The following is a 23,374-nucleotide window of genomic DNA, read 5'->3' as shown; positions in this document are numbered from 1 at the left end:
AGGAACAGGCTTGTTAGGGGAGGCCCATATAGATGAGGGGACATTCTGTACAAAGAATGGTGTAGGAACAATTGTGGGCACTTATTGAGGCCAAGGACCGTCCTGTTCTTTCCAGAGAAAAGAAGCCCACCTTGAAATATTTCAGCAGAATGTCAGAGAAGTTGGATCCCTTCACAAACCAGCCATCTGGGACAACCTCAGTCTGTAGCCACTGGATCACACGGCTCCTCAGCTCATTGCGGTCAGCAGCGTAGCAAACCACTGCAGAGGTGGGAACATTTCCATAAGTCAGCAGCATTAATAAATAATCCAAAGGGTGAAATTTATCTTGCCAGCTATATCATGATTGACCCCTGTCCTATTGTGCATACATCAGTATTTATTAAGTCCTTTCCATTAGACCATAAAGTACAGTTATTGCAGGGACATAACAGCCAAATCTTAACACCAGACCTACCCACAACCCAACTGTGAACCATGACCTGAGTCAATGGTTCATCTCATTAACACTTTAAACAGTTAAGAGTTACTTTAATGAAAATAACTTTGTGTCATATTTGCTGAAACTGTCAATGTCAAGCTCAGCTCACATCCCAGCTACATCAGCTGATCTCAAACAGCCCAATCAACTGATGGAGCAGCTGATTGATGGAAGCGAGTCAGCTGATCACATGATTCCTTTCTATGCAGCTAATTGGCGAATCTTATTCAAGGCACCCTATTTAAACTGCTCTGGCCCGTCTACTGTTGCTGCTTCCTCTGCAAGCTGCTTTGCAACCCACCTCCACCCCAGCTCCTCCTTGTTTATGCTGTGTCTGACTTATCAATGTCATTTCTGTTTGTCACTGATGCTGCTCTGTTCTGTTTCCTGGGGTTTCCTAAGCTTGAAAAAAGAAAATAGCGATCTGCACACCAAAAGAGCTCCCGTATGCAATTTATATTTTGCGTGACATTTCGAGCGTGATGCTCTTCCTCAGACTGTCCTAGGCTTTCCATGTAGGCGCATGGAAGGGCAGGGAGGTTTGTTTTCTTTGCCTTAAGGCTTTCCTCGTTTGCACATGGAAGGGCAGAGAGGTGAGCTCTCTCCGCCTTAAGGCTTTCCATTTAGGCGCATGGAAGAGGCTTTCTGCATAGGCCCGAGGAAAGGCAGAGGGGCCCCAGAACAGAGCCATACCACTAAATATAATACTGCAAATGGAAATAAAGTTTTCTTTGACTAAATTGTTCCTGACTGAACCAAAAGAAATACATGAGACAGATAGTATATGCAATGAGTCTCAAACGCAGCTGTCAATCATGTCAATCATGGCTCGTGAACTGCGGTCAAACTGTCAAACTAGGCAGTGCTGATCAAGTATGAATCAAGATTCTGTTACCGCGTTGCTTATTTCTCACCTTAAATGTTGTTTGGCTGTAAGAAAGTTTTTGACTAGGCTGCCAAGTTGGATACAGTCGAGTGAAGTACCAAGCACAGCCAAGCTCCTGGACCAACTTTCTCATTTTACAGCTAAACAGTACACTAAAATATGTTTCTGTAAACATTTCAGGCAAGAAAAAAGGAAATGCGTTATGCTGCGTATGAGACCCCACGGCTTGTTTTTGTCCACATACATACATACACACACAAACTCACCTGGGCTGGCAGCTGCTTGTTCTGTTTTCTTCTCTAAAGGGGATTAAACAAGAGAGAACCAATTTTACATTTGAACCCAAAAAAATCAATGACACTGTGTACTTGATTCTGAATAACGGAGATAAACTTGTCCATTTCTAAGCGCTCGGTCAAAGGTCTACAAGCAGGAGAGTGTGACATAACTTTTTTTCTCTGAATACCTTTTATGCCACAGCTCTGATCAATGTCCAGCTCAAGCGGGGACACAGGGAGTGCGACATTGCCAGGTGTGAGCAGTGAAAGTTCACTCCAGATAAAATGTTAATATTAGATGCATGAACAGATAAGTCAAGGCCAGGAGTGTGCAGTGGCATGTGGGTGGCCTTGACTATAAACCCAGTCACCTCACATATAAGTTCCATGAATAGGGGCTAGTTCAGAGAGCTAAATTAAGTGTGTACAAGACTATTAGCGCTCGTATCATTTAACGGGAGAACTAAAGTAACGCTTTCTTCCTCTCTACCTCACACATGTGACCAATCAATGTTTAATTAGAATTTAAGTGGTGTGCTGAAAAATTGTTCAGTGGAAAGTCATGTTGGGATAATAAACTTGAGAGCTTATAGTCCACACTGGGCCAATGCTAAAAAAACTAATAACAGAGTTAGACTTTAATACTGTCACTTCCACCTTTTGCTTTTGGCACCTGACTCCCCACACCAGAACACTGGGGAACAGGGGTGCACCAATCTGATATACCAAACTGGTGTCAGCTACACTGACTGATCTACAGTAAACACAGTTTCATGGTCAAAGGCATTCAAAAATTAAACATTTCCACTACCAGTTAGATTAATTCAGTCGAGGCAGGGCAGCCACCTCAGTTTTTAGCATCACAAAAGTCTTTGGTCACATATTATCTGACAAAAAACTTATTCCGTCTATGCAATGAAGTTTTAAATTTGAAAAAAGAGAGCATTGGTCAGGGACAGATACATACCCTGGCATATCAGGAGAGAAAGACTCAGCAGCACCCATGAATGCTCACCAATAAAGTGTTGCTGTCATTCTGTGTCGCTGTCAAATCTCACAATTTCAGTAAGGAATCAGAAAGCAGTGGCATCAAAAAAGGTATTTTTAACCGCTATCTCATCCTGTCAAAGTTTTTCAACGGCTTGATAACTACAGGAAAGTTTCTCAAGACTTCAACATAACATCACAGTGTAAAACATGTTTAAAATATTTCAAGGAGAGGCCATCTAGCCTTCTATCCTGCTCAGATTTGGCACCTCCTCAAGACAAAGTACCCCTGAACACTTTATTGCCCTCGATTAGAACATCTTTTTAATTATTAATGATAACATTATTACAGTCTTAACCACACTTGGGGGTGTAATTTAATGGGATTGTAAAAGTGACATTGAAAACAGCAGGTGACAATACTATTAAAGAAGTTAAGAGGGATCTTTCAATCTGAACTTTGAAGCCAGCACGATGGAGAGGTTGTTAAAGTTCAAAAAAAGGGAGGAAATTTTAACATTTTAAAATTCTGCTGCCACTGGGCAATCTCCATCTGCTGAGGACAATTATGTGATACGACTGAAAGCACTAACACAGCAACCCTGTGGTGAGATTGTGACATCTGCTGTCACGCTGCTACTCGTACCGTGGCAGTGTCCATCGTGGGCCACCTGGATCTTCAAGCCGGTCAGACAAGCATCCCTGTGGAGCTCACAGTGGTTCCTGTAGGTCTTTCCATTGCTGCCACACACTGACCTCTTGTGGGGTTTACAGCTCTGGAAAGAGAGGGGGAAAAAGAAGTGAAAACTAAGGGAAGTCATTTTCTTTTTTTTCTTGCATTGCTACTGCTTTCTTGTGTGGAGGTAATGGTCTCTGCAGAGCTGCAGAGCCACACTCACCTCTATACAAAGACAGCTGGGCTCCCCTTTCTCTGTAACAGCACACTCTCTGCCGGCCCCGCAGAACACATTGGCACACACTTTGCTCTTGCTCTGCAGCTCCTGGAAGAAAAAAAAAAACACAATTGGAAGCACTTTTACTATTGTTTTCTCTCACACACAGTGCGGCGCTGTTGTGTCATTAACAGGCTCATTTAAAAGCACCGAAAAGGAGCTGACCACATTTTATAACACGTATCAAACACAAATTTGTGTTGAGACCCAAGTCTTACACTTTCTCCTCTGTCTCACATCCAGAGAGATCATTTCCTCTTCACTGTATTAAAAGTAGCCTCCCCCTTGTTGACACCCAAAATGAAGAAGCAACATTGTAGCACTTCCTTTTTTTTCCTCTATTTGTTAGTCAGCTTTCTAGAGATAACAGACTTCAGGGAAATTAGTGGGAAGTTAGGCAAAGGGCAAGACATTCTGTACTCTGAACAAGAACTGTTACCTCCAGGTAGACATAAAGACAACCTGTCCTTCTTACAAATGTCTCAACAAAAAAGCAGGCTTATTCTTGCTCATGCATTAGGTAAGCAAGTAGGTGCTATTTCACTTTGTTTTTTGGATTATGTATCGTGGTTTCATGGTTCCAATGACTTCCTCTCTATTCTATAATGCCTGTGTATTTATATGTTTACTCACAGCAAGTGCATTACTTTATATAACCTCCATTATTATTTCTGTTGCATGTATTTATGTCTGTACTGTCATTCTTGACTATGCATTGCTTCAAGATGATTGCAGAGGGGTGTAGCACTATTGCCCAAGCAAAGTTTGCCTCCGAGGACAATAAAGTATATCTCATCTTATCTTAAAAGACAAACAATTAGCCTAGTTTTTGGTTACCATTTTTTTCTGTTCTCTTATAACTCATAAACTGTGAAATATAAACTTTTTTTTTGGTTGTCATTTCCCCCCTGAATTGCTTGATCTAACAAATCCATAGATATTCTCCTTAAATTTCTCCACCATTTAGATTTTTCACAATCAGAGTCTGAAATACTTTATTGATCCCCGTGGAGAAATTGTGATTCGTTGTTACAGTCGCTCCGATGTCAAGCATAGAGAATTATAAGAAGAAAGAATGAGAGTGTAAAACAGAAGTATGTAAATATATATAAATATAAAGCAATAACTTAAATAAATAAATAAATAAATATATAAAAATAAAATAAAAAAATGAAATAAAATTAAATTAAACTAAATAAATTAAATACAAATTTAATTTTTTTGAAATAAATAATGAGCATTATGCTAGAGTGTTTACCACTAGTACTTAAGATATAAACATATTCAAAATATAATATATATTGTCACTGTGCTGAGGCTCAAAGTGTGAAATTTAACTGCCATATATACATCAATAGAATAACATTAGAATAAAAGCTAACATAAGAAATATGTACAGTTATTGCAAAGTTGAATAATTGCACAGAATATAACAACAATTTTTATTTTTATTATTTTTTGCTCAAAATCTTCTCTTCCACTCCTAAAAATTTCATTTAATCTCCATTGAATATGGGACATAATTTAATACACTAAGATATCCCCAAATCTAACTTTAAGCATGTCCCACTTAACATAAACTGCTTCTGAACTGAGCCATCATGCAAAGTTTGATTGCATTTCCCCTCTAGGTGGCGCTACCTCACCAACATGATAAATCCAGTAGGCCATAACTTTGTGGAGACTGACTTGAAACACATTTTTTCCTTGTGCAAAGTCCTAATTTTCCTGAGCAAGATTTAGATATCCTCTGAAAAATATGGCTGCAATCTATATAATTAAGATGCAGATTTTGAAATCTAAACATTTCTGTTGTCTGTCCTTTTATTGCAGTCTCTGGAGGCTCACTTATGTTTGCCAGTAGATGATGACCATACTCAGCTTAGAAAAGCACGTCTTTAGTGTAGACTACAAGGCAGCGCTGTAAATTAAAACAGCTGGGATGTTGACAACAGTATTATCCCTGTGTGTGAGTGATACTGGGAACAAAGGCTTAAGACAGAATGAGAACCATACATGCAAGCAGGATCAGACCGTTCAGTACTACAACCAAACTGTCAGCTCAAAAATCCCTCCTTAAAAATCAAATGTTTCTAGTGTCAGTTCAACTTTAATTCTCTAGTACATTAAGTACTTGTTTTCTGTTGTTGACACTTGCCTTTGTTTCTTTGTCTTTTGTTTGTTTGTTAAAAACTATCGCCTGAGGACTTGCCAAAAATGAGTTCACTGGAGCTGCAAACCGACCAATCACAAGACGCCAAGCGGAGCTCCAAGAGCAGCTTTATGACCCTTATTACCTCCCCCTTTCTCTACAGTATCTGTGTGTGTGTGTGTGTGTGTGTGTGTGCAGGGTGTTTCCACATCTGGAGTCTGAGCTGTGTTTTCCTTTGGGCCCGTTTCCCATGCTCTGTGAAATCTTTTCTCCTCCCTGTTTCTCCAGACTCCCCTCCTTCTCCTCCTCCTTAAGCCGCTGTTTCCTGCTAAGAGCGAGACAGAAAGTTGGCCCTCTGAGTGTGAGTGCACGTGAGCTGGCTTCCAAGCTGCCGTGTGTGTGTGTTTGTGAGTACAAGGTCTGGTATGTAGGTTAAACTGAGGCTGGATTCTTGTGACCGAACTCTCATAAGCTCAGTAATGATAGAACATAACAAGATGGATGCAGGGAGAGGGGAGGCAGTCACATGCAAGCATCTCGGTGTAGGGGCTTCAACCCTGAAGTGGTGAGAGGAGAAGGATTGTGGGGTTTTGGTTCATTTCTATGCATGCTTTAAAGACACGCACACACTTGCACTCCAAAGTTGAGGTCATGGAAAATCTTCAAAGTAATCCCTGTGGCTTTGAGCATGTTGGACAATTCAGTTTGTTAGACACAGATGGGCTGGAAGCCTGTTGAAACCTGTAGAAACCTCCGATGAGAACATGAATAATGGATAGGCTGCTTAGATGAATTTGGTATAAAACGTCGAGCTCTGTTTGTCCATCTCTCTCCGAGTAGAACCAGCAGAGGATCCCTGACATTTAGCTGATGAATACAGAGGCACAGAGCTCTTTTTTTCAGCTGATTCAAGTGGATTGTTGCTATGGTGAGAGCATGTACAGGCTCCTGTTGAGGCAAGATCACAGTGGTGTCAATCAAAAGAGGCAAATGGAGCCAAGCCCCATAATGAGATCACAGCAGAGCGTGTTGCTCAGAATTCGTGATTGACACAGACTGTACAAAAACAATGGACAAAGCGACTGTAGTGTCACACAACCAACCTTCAACAAGCCAGGGAGGGGAGACTGCCTTATGTGGTCATAAATCATGCCTGCATGTACCCTTCATGGTTGCCATGCACAGGAGCGTGTAGACATGTATCATAATTGAGCACCGTTATTTGGACTCATTTATCCTGCTTTTGAGTCTTTGCCTGGGGTTCGGTCATAATTTGTAGTTGCAGTTTACATGGAACCCATGGACTGTAAAAAATAATGAATGTAGCTACCAGGACGTCATTCAGTGGTTTGTAGACTTCTATTATCAAGCCTTGAGTTCGGCATTTCGGCTGTCGCCATCTTGGTTTTCTGGAGTCAGAGGTGAGAGGCTGGTGCTCTATTAGCAGACAACCTGTCACTCAAAACAGGAGTTAAACAGGAGAGTTATATACAAATTCAGGGGGAGATTAGCTATAGAGACCAAAGCCATTTTTGCACCAGGCTGTAAACATGGTTATTTCTGCTGAAAAGTTGGGCACTTTAACATGGGGGTCTATGTCCATGGTCTATTTTTTTGCACTTTCATGTTGGCTTCATTTTCAGCCCTGGAAATTGACGCTTGACGGAACCTAGAGAAAATGTATCTCCCTGTATACATGATGAACTGTCAAATTCTTGCTACCCACTCCTAGATCTAGACTAATACATTGGCCAAGCTGATATATTAGAAGGGCTATTACATCTTGGCTCTCCTAGGGTCTAGATAACACTCTTAGATCTGTAGCCAGCCAGCCAGTTAGCTTAGCTTAGCATAGAAATTAGAAATTGGGGGATACAGCTCTCCTGGTTCAGTTCAAAGGTGAAAAAATTGACCAGGACCTCCAAAGCTCAAGGAATATTTTACCCCCCAAATGTCAATTTATTTATCACTCATCCTGTCTTATGCTGAATTTGCTGAGAAAACTTTTCTTGCTAAGAAAACTTTTCTTCCAGTGAACAAAGAATCTGAAAACTAAAAAAAACCCAACGGCAAAACTCTATGAAAAGATCAGTTTACAACCTCTCACACAACTCATACAGTATAATCCAAGTCTTATTTATCCAGTTGTATGCTCAGTACTACCCAAACAGACAGCCCTCCCCAAAAGACAAGTGAACTAAAACTAAAATTTATGTTATGGCCTCTTCAAAGCCAGACTCCATTGACAAAAACAGTCATTTTACCTCGCTAAACACAAGAGCTGCTGGTCCACTGCTGCCTCAGTTAGTTTGGTTGTTTATGATATTGTGTGACTTCATTGAATCTGAAATAACACTTTAAAACATGAAAGTCACACGATGAAACAAACAACCTAACTGATCGAGGCAGTGGTGGACCAGCAGCTCCCAAGTTAAGTGAGGTAAAATGACTGTTTTTGTTAATGGAGTCTGGCTTACAAGAGAGCAAATAGTCTTACTTTGAGTTCAGTTCCCCATCGGAAAGGGCTGTCTGTTGGATTATACTGCATACATTGTGTGAGAGTTTGTAAAAAGGTGTTTTGACCATTATGACTTCAATGCAGGAAGAATTTTCTCTGTTTTTTGGATTCTTCGTTCACTGTGGAGGAAAAAGAGTTTTCTTCACAATAATCATTTGGAAGGTGAAGTATTTCTTTAACTAGGGGTTATGAGGCACACTATTTCTTAGCAGGAACACCGACTTCCTGGAGTTTGCTGGTTGCCTGGTGATTTCACAGTAACACCGAAACTCCACAAGATGTGAAGTGTTAATTAGTGAGTTTCAGAAGTGCTGGTAGGCAGATTTTGTTACCTTTGGACAGACCCAGACCAGCTACCCTCCCCGTTTCAAGTGTTTATGCTAAACTAAGTTAAGATAACCTGCTGCTGATGGCAGCTTCATCTGTGGTGTAGAGTCCTGAGTGGTATCAGTCTTCTCATCTAACTCTTGGCAGGAAAGCGAAAGGTCATCGTTTTAGATCACCAGTTTTAGAAATGAGAGTTTGAAAGTTGACAGCACTCCTACACACATGACATCCAGCGATCAGAGCTGGTGAAGGTGTTCAAAAACCACAGTATCCTTGTTTCTTTCACAGTAACAGTGAGTGTATTTAGGTGTCTCAACACCAAGATATGAGATCATTGTTCTGGTTTCAGAAACCAAGATGATGGTGATGATGATAATAATGATGATGATGTTTACATGCACGATTCTCCACAAACTCCGCCATGACTTGGATGCTAGAGCGCATGTAAACAAACTCATTAACCCAATCACCATCAGAGCAGACATTAGAAAAAAAAAAAAGTACAAACTCAGCACAAACAAAAACAAACACACCCGCTGTGGGTGTCCTACTTAAATGACATCAATTTTTCATCGCAGCCAACAAACGATGCCGTATTTTCCTTCTCTCCCATTTAAAACCAATCACAGGAGCCGGAGCGCTGAAAAGTGACTGGTGAATCATAACAGATTAAACAGAGGCTTTCATACAGAAAGCTGCCTCAAGCATAAAACTGATTGCATATATAGACATTTCACAGCTCATTTTCCTCGACTCCTGCCCCTTTTCTTCCATTTTTTTTCAGTTTCGATCTTTTGTCAGAAGGTTAAAATTATTTAAAGGAGATTAAAAGATTTAAGCGATATTTCTTAAAACCCTAAGTGCACAATTTAATCTTCCAATCTCTGCATGAGGCGTCTTAACTCAACTCTAGTGTACTTCTATTTCTCCTCTGCTGTACTTCTCTCTGCCTTGTCATCTTCCTCTCAGTGCCATGCCCTTTTACGGCTGCAAGAGACATGTCAGTGATCCGAGACCAGCTCTGCAGAGCAAGGTGGAAGTCAGAGGAGGGAAATAAGTGAGCAGAGAGGGGAAGAAGAAGATGACGAAGATGCGCAGAGAGTCTGACTATTAAGAAACAGGTAGATGGAGAAGATACAAGAGGAGAGGTGGGGGTTGTGCGCGCTCTGAAGTCAATTTCTCCCCTGCCACGTGTTGAATGGCTCCATGCTGAGGCAGACTGGAGTTAAAGGGCAATGTATTCTCACTTCAGTTAAAGAAATTTAATTTCATTTTCCACTGCTGATAAGAAAGCAGGCAGCACAACAGCAGCAAGGCTAAAATCTGCAAGCACTAACACATGAAAAACACATTAGTACATCTATCTGCATCGCTTCCTGCAGCTGTGCACACACACGGCTGTGCATGTAATGTACCCTGTCCGCTCTTAAGTGCATGTTTTGTGTTTGTGCATGTGTGTTTGTGCGTGTTTGTGTGTATTCTAGTGATGCTCCATTGATCTAGCAGGCCAATCAATGCTCCTCTCCAGTGGGTGTCACTTTAAAGCCACCGTAAATCCATTCCCACAATGCACCCTGCCCCACATTAGCATAGAAAACATTGATTTACGGATTGTAAACACTCTGCCCTGGATATGCCTACAGTGACAAACAGCATAATGGACATTACTTTAAAAAAATAAATGCACTAAATGCCGCATTCAACCTCCCTGTTAATGAATTACGCAGCAATATGAATTTATAGCAATCAAGATCAGTTTAATCAGCTTCATCGGTTTATCGGGGCGCACAGAGCTTCATCTAATACACTCCAGCAGTAAATCCCTTTTTTTCATATTGAGCTTTTCTTGAGACTGCATTCAAGAGATGTTGATTCAGTGTTCTGCTCACTGAGGAGGTTGTACTTTCCTGTGCTGTTGTATTGTACCGCATTACGAAAAAAGGTGAAAGGTGGCTCAGCTTGAGTTGCATCAGCCTCTCTATGACACCGTTTCAACAATACCTGAAGATAATAACCATCATAAAGACAGGATTTGTTGCAGGGCTTTTGTATTGGATTTATTGGATATAGCTAGATGGATCTAGTAAGCTGGCACCTCAGTGTAAAGGATACAAGCGTTTGACAAAACATTTTCCTCTTTCCCCTAAGGTACAGCGAGCCTGGTGAGTGTTTTTATGAATAAAATATTATGCTATTTGACAAGTTGAAATATTAAAATAAAATCATCCCAGAAGGGTGCAAGAATATGGTCGAGCAATTCGCTTTCTATTCATTTTGGTCAGTAGTAAAGATTTTCAGTCTGTATGCCACACAAAAAAGGCACTTGTTTTTTAATTTCAGGGCTGCTTCTCCCTCAGATTTGTACTGTGACAAATCTCAATAAACAACAATCTGAATAGAAGCAGTTAATCATGTCTTAATTCTATGCTGCTGGAAAAATGCTGCCAGAATAAAAAAATGATTACAAGATTTAAAACTGCTCAGATGTTGATGCGGAAGCGTACCCCCACAAAACTCAGTTATTCATCAAAGAAAGTGTATTTCAGAGCTCATTAAGGAGTTGAAACAATGATGCTGACATGAGCAGACGAGGCAGTCATGTCAAGGCAGGCGTTAAAGCTCCCGACTGTGTCCTGAAGGCATCAATCTGTCTCAATTTAGAGATTTCTTTTAGCTGGCATTCATAATCAGCAAAAACATAAAGTCAGTGCTTAAGACAGAGTTATGATACTTCATACAGATGTCTTTACAGCGACATATGAAGGCATGACAGGAGTAGTTTGACATCTTGCAGAGAGTGAAGTGAAGATTGATGCCATTCTCATAGCCATTCTCATGTATATGCAAAGTAATTGTGAAGCTCCAGTAAGCAACAGGCTATCTTAGCTTAGCATAAAGACTGGCAACAGAGGGAAACAAGTCGCCTGGCTCTGTATAAAGGCACTGTACAAAAACCAACAAGTTTTAAGGAAACTACTGCATGCAGTTTGTTTGTTGTCAGAGTATATACAAGTATAAACCTACTGCAGTGAGATGCTGAAGGAGTAAAAGGGGTGAAACTGATCATTTTCCACTCCACTCAGCCCATGACCAGAAGAAAATGTTCTTTTTTTACATGTCTGCAAACTGTGAAGATATTGCATTTTCATATTTCTTACAAATTATACCAACGTTTCTTTAGTGACGTAATATATGAGCTGACTTTGTCATGAGGAGCTGAAGGGGATGGTGGATGGCATGTCACCTGGGCAAGATGGCTGCCAGGCTGCAGACCACTGAGACCAACAATCATCGCTGCATCTCCACTGCTGTTTGTGGCACTGAACCTGTGTACGTTTACATGCAGCTTGAGAAAATCGAATTATTGGCTTAGTCCAACTGAAACTGAGCTTTAAAATGCACGTAAACAGCTTAGTCCGACTGAAATTGGACAATCCGTAGCTCGACTAACACACCTAGATAATTCAATTGAAAATCTAACTATTGCTGCATGTATCCACTTTCTCCAACTGGAGTCGGACTCGGCGTTCTGCGCATGCACCACGTTTCTTTTGCTAGCTTCCACCCAGTGCAGTAACTTCCAGAAAAACAAACAAACAAACACCATGGTGACCAAGAAGCATTAGACGCACTTCTGGATGGATGAGGAAAAGGACCTCAACATTTTTAAGTTTATGGATGGTAGGAAAATGCTCATCATGGATTTATTAAAAAGTTTCTGAACAAGAACCAGAACTAGTTCAATACGCACTATAATAAAAAAGGACACAGCGCCGCCCATCGAGGCGGAGTCAGACGTACTTGGTCAGAAATTCGAGTTTCTCTTCTGCATGAATACTCAGACAAGACGAGAAGTCCAACTTGACTGATTAGCCGAGCGATGAGCTTATCTCGCCTACTGCCTGCATGTAAACATACTGACTGACACATCACGACTTTGCCCAGCAGCGTTTGAGGCACCGAGTCGACCAACTCATCCCTTCTTTTCCAGTCAATTTGTGCCACTGTGGGTGTTTTAATTCATAACATGATGTTTGCCTAACCATAACCAAGTAATTTTCGTGCCTAAACCTACCTCTGCCTTCACCATAGCTCTGTTAAGAAACAGAGCTTCAACATATCTGCTACATAATATTGTACAAATGTAACGCATATGGTTTGCAAAAACATAAGATACGAACATTTTCATCCACTAGGATATAAGCATCCTCAGCTGACATACTGTCTTTCAGACAGGCTGAAAGGCTTTTAAAGCTGGAGTGAAGATACTGGTATCATCTGAAAGTAGAAGACCAAAGGAATCCATTGCTACTGACTGCGTCATGCTAGCTAAAGAGCGCCCTAAAAAAGACAAAGACGGGTGGGTTGGAGTGTAAGAGGTAAATGCAGCTAAGAGCAGAACACTGAAATTGTTTGTTTCTTACCTACACTGACTCAGTTCCCTACACCGTGTACTTGACAACCGCAACAGAGTTTCAGACTGACAGATGGACAGACAAATGCAGGCACAGCAAGGCGACTTCTCCCTCACAACCTCGAAATGCAACCTGCTGCTTTACAAGCATGTTTTCAATTACAAGGAGATGAAATAATGAAGGTGGAAGAACACGAAGGAAGGTGAAGGCTATGGACGAGAGACAGAATCAGGATGAGGGGGTGCACATTCCTGAGCTTTGTTTTGCCTCAGCTGGGGTCCGACAGAGTTTGTCTTGAGCCAAAAATCTCCTCAGTATCTAGGTCAGAGAGGTGCCCCTGCTCTCCTCCCCCCCCGCTCCAGCATTTCCCGCTCTCACCCTGTGTTGTCCCTCCAGCTCCTGATTGTCTAACACTCATCAGCTTCATGAGATGTGGGCTCATGCCAAGAGCGACATGAAGGACAGGGAGGGCTCAAATCGAACAGCTCGTCTCCGTCTGCCCGTGAAGAACCCCCTCTCACTTCTCTTTCCCTGTAACCAGGCCTTACCAGAAGAGAAGTGGAGCACAGCCAAGGAAGAATGAGAACCACTCTTCTGACGCTGTACACTAACTATGAACCAGTTTCCTCCTTTAAGGAATTTAAACAAGCTTGTGGCTAAATCCATCGCGCAGGGGGAGAAACATGACAGACTATCATCAGCTTTGGGTTTGAAGCATTACAGAAAGCTATAGCATTTGCCCTCAATAATTAAAGCACCACCATTCTCAGATTTTGAGCATTTTCTCCCTTCTGACTCCATCCAACTGTATCTTCGTACATGTCAAATCAGGTTCAGTCTCATTTCTTCTGTAGCTGTCAGCCTCTTGAGATCAGACTTACAGAAACATTCGCTCAACCCCCCTGAAATGACACAATCTACTGACGTGCTTCCCTTGAGCTGTGATGCCTGCTTAGTATTTCATGGATTTATGTGACAATGAGCTGGTAGTGGAACTGGCAGGATGTGTCCTTGGAATAATGAGGCCAAAGTAAGACTAATTTGAGTGTATAATAAAGATATGAGCTCTTTTTAGGGGCTCTACGGGTGGTCTCAAATGCTGTCCGAGGGTAGGGGGTGAGGGGAGGGGGGACAGGTCTGAGATTAAATCTGCAGAAACAAAGGGACTCTTGGTAACGACCAGTTTACACGGATCGGCCTGTTATTCTCCTCCCTGTTTCTTATTCAGTGTGAAAGGAATGCACCAACGGACAGGATGATGTCACCCTAGTCTGCAGCCTCTTATTTTACACCCACAGGCCCCGTTGTTCAAGAGCTGAAATGTAACAACTACACCCCAAAAGACACAAGAAGAAGAAGCTAAAGGACAAAAGATAGAGAGAAGGAGACAGAGAGGAAGAAACGTAGAAGGGGAGAGAAAGAAAAACAGAGAAAGTGTGAGGGAGAGAGAAAGAGGGACTAAAGAAAGGCAGGAAATAAGTCACGGTCTGGGCAGAGCCACATCTGCTAGCAGTTAAAACGTCAGCGGAGAACATAAAATGCTATGAACGCAGCACCACCCCCTCCCCTGTGCACCCTGTTGTCACACTGCTGGGACAAAAGTGTCCCCCATCTCCACCACCTGACCCGCGTCAATCCCAAACACAACCACCCCACCTTTATCTACTCCTCTATTCTACATTTCTCGCTTGTCATCCTGTCCTCTGTGAAGCACTGATTCTGTCATCTCTTTAAACCTCGATGTCTGTTTCTTATTCTCGCTCCAATAGCCTTACCTAATTTTCCTCAAATCCTTTTGCTCTCTTTTTTCTCTCCATCCCACTATGCCACCTTTCCCTCCCCTTGCTCCCACCCCTGCTCTGTTCTGGGCATTTTTCCACTGCCAGGAAAGGAGGGAGGAAGGGAGGGAGGGCCCATGCTAGGCTCAGTCCGAGGGAACGAGCAGATTCCCTGCCCTCGTCTCTGCTCCCTCTTTGAGGCCAGTATCGGGGCTAAAGGCTGGAGCATGTTTGTAGAAGGAAAAGGCTCATTTACAGACTGCAGGGTGGGTTTAATGTGTGTGTAGCTATTTAAAATCCGTCCAGAGACCTCAACCTTATCATGTCGGATGGTCAGCGGGACCATGATGATACATACAACTTAATCTGGGACACGTACCAGGTCTCATGAGCTCTAATTAGGCACGCTTGTATCTTATCTCTCTCCATAGCTCATATAAAGTCTTGTATGCCTCAACGTTGACAAATAAACACAAGTCAGACAAATCAGAAATAAGTCAGGATTCAATTAGAGCTAAAAAGCCAAGTTAATTAAACCAATTACTCAATCTGCATCTATTTTGATGATGAATTAACTGTTTTCCAACAAATACGCCAAACATTTCTTGCTTCCAGCTTCTCAACTGTGAGGCTGTGTTGCTTTTGTCTGTCGAACATAACAGTAAACTGAACATATTTGGGTTTTGAACTAAAGATACCAACTTGGGCTTCTGAGAAATGCCTTTTGTAGTCAATATAATATGCAACAAAATAACCTCAGCTCCAAGAGTGACGTCTGAGTCCCTTTATTCACTAAATACAAACCATGATGTGTGGTTGAAAGCTCAGAAAAGATGGTGAGTGGAACTATGAGCTAAGATTATTGTGTTACATATAATGTTCTCAAAGGTCATAAATGAGCCTCCATGGTTTGAGAGGGAAAGCTTGTTAATGTAATGTGGTGAATGGACTGATGTTCCCCACTTGTGTTTAACATGCTTTTCTGAACATGGGTCTGACCTCGGATGAACTCACAGGGGCCATTTATTTACTGTGTACTTTTACTTAACAAACATTTTCAATTCAAGAACTTTATAGTGTTTTAACAGTGTGGTATTGTGCGGTATTTAGCTTAAGTCACTAAGTATAGTGCTGTGAGTAAAGCTTAAAACAGAACAAAGAATAGCAGCATTTAGAGGCCGAACAAAGAAATGTTCCTCATCAAAACACACTCCGTTGATCCCTTAAATGTTACCAAACAATTTTAAAGGAATACTTCACCTCCCAAATGACTGTGTGTTCGTGAGTGACTCACCCTGTGTTACAATTAGATTAGTGAAGACAACTTTGTTTTCTCTCTCTCCTCCAGGGAATGAAGAATGAGAACATTCTTGATAAATTAAAGTCATAGGGGTCTGCGTTTAACAACAGCAAAACTATATTAAAACATCCATTTATGTTCTCTTGCACAACTCATGCAGAATAATCTCAAGTCTCATTTATCAGGTCGTACACTCAGTACTTCCCAAACGGCCCTTTCCGACAGAAAACTAAATTGAAAGTCAGGATAATCTAAACTCTCTTCAAAGCCAAACTCCATTGAGAAAAACAGTAATTTAACCTCACTGAGCACAGGAGTTGCTGGTCTGCCTTTGCCTCAATCAGTTTGTTTGTGTTGTTGTGCGACTTCAGTGTTTTAAGGTGTTAGTATGGAATCACCAAAGTTACAAAATGACACAAACAAACTACTTAAAGCAGTGTTAGATCGCAGCTCCAGTGTTCAGAGACATAAAATTACTATTTTTGTCAATGGAGTCTGGCTTTAAAGAGAGCATAGATAAGTTTGACTTTCAGTTCAGTTCTCAATCGAAAAAAGGCTGGCTGCACTGGGCATACGATTAGATAAATGAGACTCTGATTATACTGCATGAGTTGTGTGGGAGTTTGTGAATGGATATTATTTTGACATAATTTTACTGTTGTTGAAAACGGCCCCCTATGGCTTTAATTCAACAAGAATTTTCTCCGTTTTTGGATTCTTCATTCAGGCATGAGAGAAAAAAGTTATCTTAAATAATTCACCATAACATGGTTTGAACAAATGGTCACTTGGTGGATAAAGTATTCCTCAAACTGCTCACAAACTGAAACAGTCTAAGTGTAGCCTGATTGCTTTGTTGCTACAAAAGTCTGTTCTGTAGTCTGTTCTGACGTTGATGGTTGGGTAACACCAACACACAGATGGCGAGTAAACTTCCATTTTTCTTGCACGTCCTCTGCATTATAGCACACGTCCCAGATCCCAGCACATCCCGAGAATATTAAACGTGTTAAATAAACCACTTTAAAGTTAAAGCTGCGTAATTGAGCCAATTTTAAGTTGCGGCAAACGACAAGGCTTTCTAGTTAATGGTAGAAAAATTTAGAAGTGACATTTGGAGAGAACAACGCACGCCAGTTAATCACTCATCCCATGGTGACCCCATTTTCACCAAGCAAACTGCATTTCAGATGCAGGGCCTGATCTCAAGGTGCGTCCTCTGCACAGGCCGCTGGATACAGCACGATCTCTGGTGAAAGCAAATGGGTGGTACGATGGTGGGGTTTATATTCCTGACAATATATCGCATCAGAATACTGTTTAATAGGCAGAATTGAACTCAAGTAAAACAGAGTGTCAAACAATTATTTAACGTGTCACACTAATGATGTGATTTATTGAGTCTGACTGTGAGCTACATGGAGGAAAACAATGGGAAACTGACGTCCTTATAAACCCTCAGGAGTCCCTGAGTGAACTGATTTAAGCCTCACCACCTATACGTATGTTTAACTTTTAGTATGTATGAGTAAGTTAGGGTGTTCATTATCTCTTACTCACATACCCCTTGAGGAGACTTTTCATGCCGCTCTTTGTCATTTGTGTGTGTGTTAATTTATGTGCGTGGTGCCTTTGAGTGCAGAGTGCCGGTAATGATAAGACACCAGTACAGCTGGTAAGCCAAATGAGGACTTCTTTTAAGCCAAGCCAAGAGTGAAGAGAACACACTGCAGGGACATGAAACACAGTACACCCCCCTCTTTCTTTCTGTCTCACTACACAAGTCTTACCTCACCCCCAATCTCCCCTGCTATAATTGCATGACTGTGGCTCCATCTCCTCTCTGTTTTACATCACTCTGTCTCACCGCCCTCAACAATCCCTGCGCAGGATCCATGACTGGATGTTGGGCTGTAGTAATTAGAGCAGGCTGATACAGACAGAGGACACAGCGTCCCCTCATGCTCATGTTCCCTCCACCTGGGCAGATATTTTTAGCCCACCTTGAATGAGGGAGAGCAGGCATCAACATGGCAACATGGCGAGGTGCGAGAGGCTCAATCAGAGTCAGCTATAAGGATCCAGGGCCTCAACGAGGGAACCGGCTTCTTCTCCTCAACCTGTCGTCTTTATCCTCTCAAGTCGTGGACTGCAGAGGAGAGGGGAGCTTGTCAGGCTGCCTTGTTGGGCTGACATCCTCTTGACGTCTGTGTTTTTCAAGATCCAGAGCCGCTGCAGATAACTAAATTAACCACTGTGTCATTCCCCCCTGTCACAGCGGATGATGCGGGATAAAACAATAACACTGCATACCATAAAAAACAGAAATATAAACACTCCTCTCTCTCTGTTTATATGCAAGTGTGTGTGTGCACATGTCCCCCGGGGCTGCAAACTCTTATGACTTTCACTACGCCTGCACCTCGACTTCCTTTGCATATCAAGCTCCCGGTGTGTTTGAGTAAAACATCAACATTTTATTCACAAGATGCGTATCTCGTTTCCTGCCGGCACACACACGCAGTTCCCCACTCGAGTCCCGACCCCGGCTGGCCGCACTATATCTCGGAGCGGCTTGTCATCAAACGCTGCAATTTCTCACCTCAGGAAGCACACGGGCACTCTCCTTCATAATAAATCAGGAGTTAGTGTCCAGATTTTAATACCCTACACTCATGCCAGGAAATAAACACATCAGTTCGCACACAACGAATGCCGTTTTCATTACTTTCTCAAGCTCCTTTATGAAGTAAATCTAACACACATCCTGCACCTATACATAACCTAAATACACACCCTGAAAGGCTCATCAGATGCAGCTTTGCTCTGACTTGTTGACCTCCTTTAGACGGCACATTGGAATGCCAGTTCAGGCCCTTCCCACGGCCAGTCAACAGGCCATATATTATCAGGGTAATTACCTTTGGAGAATAGATGCCTTTCTAATGCCTCCCCATTAACTTGGTGGGTACACTCAGCGGACTTCACTGTGTGCTCTGTCTTCACCATGCCATACCTCACACATCACGACCATGAATCCAATAAAAGCGCACACAATGGCACATTTTCCAGCCAGCGAGCAAAGGTAGGGGAAAGCAGTGGAAGGTCAGCGGGGAGGGTCCGCATGTCAGGCGATGAGTGATGTCGTGGCTGTTGAGACCCTAATGGCCATCTGCGTGACGCTGTAAAGATAGACTAGGCAGAGGACAATCGGTTTATCTTGTGTTTCATGTTTGCCGGAGCTGTTTGAAAAATCCATCCTCTAATTAGGCCGCAGCTATTCCCGCTGTTTATTTTCCTCAGCATGCAACTGTTGTGCAGGTCAACAGAGGAGTCATCACAAAGCCAGGTGTTCAACAGCTGTGTCCTGTGACGCTAGGACCATCAACAGCCACCTGGTGTGTTTCTATTTCTTGTCGGAGCAGTTTGGCATTTTGGGAAGCATGCTTTTTCGCTTTCTCACAAAGAGGTAGGGCTCTGACACACAAGGCAGCGGTCGGCTGTTGGTAAATGTTGGGCTGTCGGTGAGCATCTGTTGATCTAGTTTTGGTGGTGTGTCACGCAGCGCTGGCGGTAATAGCTCGGTGCACAAGAAGAGAAATTAAAGTGAGGAAAGTAAACAAATGGCTAAAGCCAAGAGATCAAAGCAAAGTTGTTAAATGAGGTAAGATTATGTTTGTATCTATTGAGCTCTTCAGCAGAAACAGTTCGCAATCATTTGTTTAATTGGTTGCTGGCGCACAGTAAATATCCTTTGTTGTTTCAACATCAGGTTGTCTTGTTTGTGCTAACTGGCTAGCTAGCATCTTGAATCCATTCTTTCGGTTTCCCTTTTTGAATGACAAATACAGACTACTGCCACCTGCTGGTATGGAGAGTTACTTCCTCTTACGCAGGCACAGAATATATGTTGGCTGTAGGCTTAGAGCTTACTTCTGCTCAACGTTAGGTATATATACCAACACAGACGGCGCCTTCTGTCTGTACATGTGCATTCATTTCATCCATATTTATTTTCTGAAAGCTTACGGATACAGCTGAAACGGAGCAGTACCACCGCTGATTGTGGGGGCAGTGATGCGTAATTAAAGTGAGATACGACCGTAGGAGACAACAAAGACATTTGAAAAATGGCGTAATGGAACATATTGGTAATCGCTGTTGCAATGTGTTTAATGGCCTCACAGACCACCACAGCTGTTTACAACACTGTCTCCGTTAGAGGTAAATTATTACGACCTCCACTGTCTTCACTGAAACTTTGCCCTCTAGTGTCATCTATTAGCTGTATCTATGGCAACGTAAAGGATGCATGGAAGTATTAGGGCTGTGACATTTGTTTTTGTAAGCAAAGGGAGTATAAAAGAATCTGGTATGTTTGGAAGCAACTTTTTGGTTAAGAAACAAGCGAAAGGAGGTGACGCAACAGCCGGCCTCCATCTTCACTAGTTCTTTGATGTCGATGTGGTGTGTCTGGCCTGAAGTGGTCATCCCTCCGCTCTATTAGGCCAGCTAATCTAAAAACACATTACCTCTGTGTTTACTCAGAGGTTGGACTACTTAGCACTGCAGTGTGAGACCCATAAGGTGAGAATCCTCACAACCCTCGAGCATGCTCACCACCCTTGGGCGTACACAGACAAACACACATGCTCTGTGACTGACCACCCAAACACGGTGTTTGTATGCCATTAGAGCAGCTGCCAGGCGGCGGAGCATTTCGCGCTGAAGCGTCCTTCAATATTGATGATGAGGGGCCATCAAACCACACGGCAAGCTGGGCTGGCTGGTGAGATATCCACAAACAAAACACAAGCCCTCCCTTGTTTTCTTTTCACAGCTGTCTGTCACTCTTCTGTCCTCTTATGGCAGCTTTTGCCGTGCAGTTAACTTCACAACTCCTTAAAGAGACTGAGACTAGGAGGAATGTGTGTGTGTGTGTGTGTGGGGGGGGATCAGGATGCAAAAATGTCTGTTTCAGGTTTCAGCCAAAATGAATAATGAAAAAAATGCCTTTCAAACTGCCATATATACACAATAATTTTCAGGATTAAGAGTGGTGTCCCTGTTGAAAGAAACTGTCCCAGTTGCAATTTAGTTAAACTGTGAGCCCGATTGTCTCCACAATGGAGCTCATAATTGCGCATGAGTGCCAACAATAATGGCATAATTGGTTCTCCTTAAGAAGATTATACTATAACAAGCTATAGCTCAGCACGGGCAGCTGTAAATGCCTGATTTCTAGCACAGCACCGTGTTGTGTCGGATAACACACTGACTCAGACCCTTCTCCAGATGTTTTCTAGCTCGTCTGGCTTTGAGAACAAAGCTGCTCTGTGAGGACAGCTTCGTGCGTAAAAACATCCAGTATACATGTAAGGCAACATTTGGTATCCATACAAAGAAAAATATTATAGTTTAGCCGTTTTTAGGCAAACTTACCTCAGCGTTAGAGACAGCCACGGCCAGCAGAAGGAGCACGGCGACACTTCGCAACATCTGGACACGAGAAAAGAAAAAGTAAGAGTTTAACATTTGCGTCCGTTTCCACTCGTGTTTCTCGGGAAACTTGAGGAAAACGCTACTTTGGATATGTTACCATTTTTGTAAAAGCAGCTCGTCTCGGGTCGTGTGCTCGGAGGAGGAGGACGGGAGCTGGTCTGGATGTTTGTCGGGACGGAGGCGACCAGGAGGTCCGTGATTTCAAGAAATTTGAGGAGCGCTGAGGAATTCGTGTCCGTCCGTCAGTCTCTCCTCCTCCTCTCTCAGCGCCGCGGCCAATGAAAACGTCTGGAGTCCACCGAGGACGTTTACACAAGAGTAGAGGAGGGGGAGGCACCGAGGAAAGTGTGTGTGTGTGTGTGTGTGTGTGTGTGTGTGTGTGTGTGTGCGCGCGCGTGCAACCATAGCCTCCTGAAAAATTCTTTTTCAGTACTAAATGATTATAATTGCTGCTGCGTGTGTGTGAGTCCACCACTTCCACATTTCCATCCACCCTCATGTTTCATTAAAAATATTTTACATCTTTTTAGATGATTCCACTGGATCATTATTTGAGGATACAGCAGTATTGGAATCACCAGGCATTTTATTTTTAAGTTTGTTTATAATAATTAAAGTCACCAACTATCAGGTTAGTTTGTCCAGTTAGTTAATTAAAGGCGGATTAGTTGATTTTTGGTCACTAGGGGGCAAAACGACTCCAAACCAAATACACATTACTGTGTAAAAATGTGGGTAACATATAAAAAGTATTATTGATAAAATAATAATTAATACTATGTGTATATTTATACAGCCAGCAGACATAGTGCAACATTAAATTTCCTTTAGTTTTGGGGTTAATCAGATATTTGGTAATAACTTCATTTAACCTGAGGGAATTGATGGAAAGCAGTCACAGTAAAAAAAATAAATAAATAAATAAAAATAAATAATTAAAAAAATAAAACAATATCAATAATAATAATTATAATAATACTAATATGATAATAATAATAATAAAACACAGATATATACAAAATAATTAATAATTGCATGTACAATTATTTAAATTATTAAAAACTATATATTTCGAATATTGTAAAAAAATATTAAAAAAAATACTAGCAGTTGCAGTAAAAAAAAATAAAACAGTATCAATGATAATAACACTGACAATGATAAAAATGATAAAAAATAAGACATATACGATATAATTAATAATTGTATGAACAATTATTCATTTAGAATATTAAAATATATACATTTTGAATATTGTAAAAAAAATATAAAAAATACTAGCATGAAAAGATGGAGGCTGCTTAAATATTATTGAAAATATTTGAATCAAATAGTAAATATGTGGCTATAAAAGCAAAACAGAACACACACAACAAAGGCCATGTTCACTTTAGTCTTTTATTTAAAACTTGGAAATATTGCCACACAATTAATCCACATATTATTGAAATCACAGTATGGTGAAGTGCACTATCCAACATCACAGAACCTACAGTTTTGAGATAAAGGTAAAACGTGTCATAACATATCATTATAAATGAAGCATTGTGGAGCTACAGAGACGCCCCAGGCTAAAAATCAGATTTCAGACAGAAGGGAACATTGCTTATTTGGTACAGACCCCAGCAAAAATCACATCATCATCATTTTTATATTATTTCGGCGAGAATGTAATGCAGTTACCATTCCCACTAAAATCAGGACTCATGTCAGAATCATAATATCAAACTCCAGACAATTTCATGACCCAGGACAAATACCTTTACAAAGTACTTTTGGCCCCAAGCAAGAAAGCCA

General features: G+C 41.7%; 1 protein-coding gene across 1 annotated transcript in view; it reads right to left on the bottom strand.

Annotated features, from left to right (window-relative positions):
• Positions 1–21,849, bottom strand: part of LOC125900033 (follistatin-related protein 1-like) — a 28,750-nt gene extending 6,901 nt beyond the window's left edge. Inside the window, exons 1-6 of the mRNA XM_049594789.1 lie at positions 21,675–21,849; positions 21,518–21,574; positions 3,532–3,633; positions 3,279–3,408; positions 1,634–1,666; positions 131–261 (exon numbers count right to left, since the gene is read on the bottom strand). Coding sequence (XP_049450746.1) covers positions 131–261; positions 1,634–1,666; positions 3,279–3,408; positions 3,532–3,633; positions 21,518–21,574; positions 21,675–21,677 — 456 coding nt within the window. The 5' untranslated portion in view covers positions 21,678–21,849. The remainder of the gene's footprint in view (positions 1–130; positions 262–1,633; positions 1,667–3,278; positions 3,409–3,531; positions 3,634–21,517; positions 21,575–21,674) is intronic.
• Positions 21,850–23,374: the final 1,525 nt, after the last annotated feature.

This window comes from Epinephelus fuscoguttatus, linkage group LG13, assembly GCF_011397635.1.
Source record: "Epinephelus fuscoguttatus linkage group LG13, E.fuscoguttatus.final_Chr_v1".
Taxonomy (NCBI): domain Eukaryota; kingdom Metazoa; phylum Chordata; class Actinopteri; order Perciformes; family Serranidae; genus Epinephelus; species Epinephelus fuscoguttatus.
This window is presented reverse-complemented; position numbering and strand designations above follow the sequence as displayed.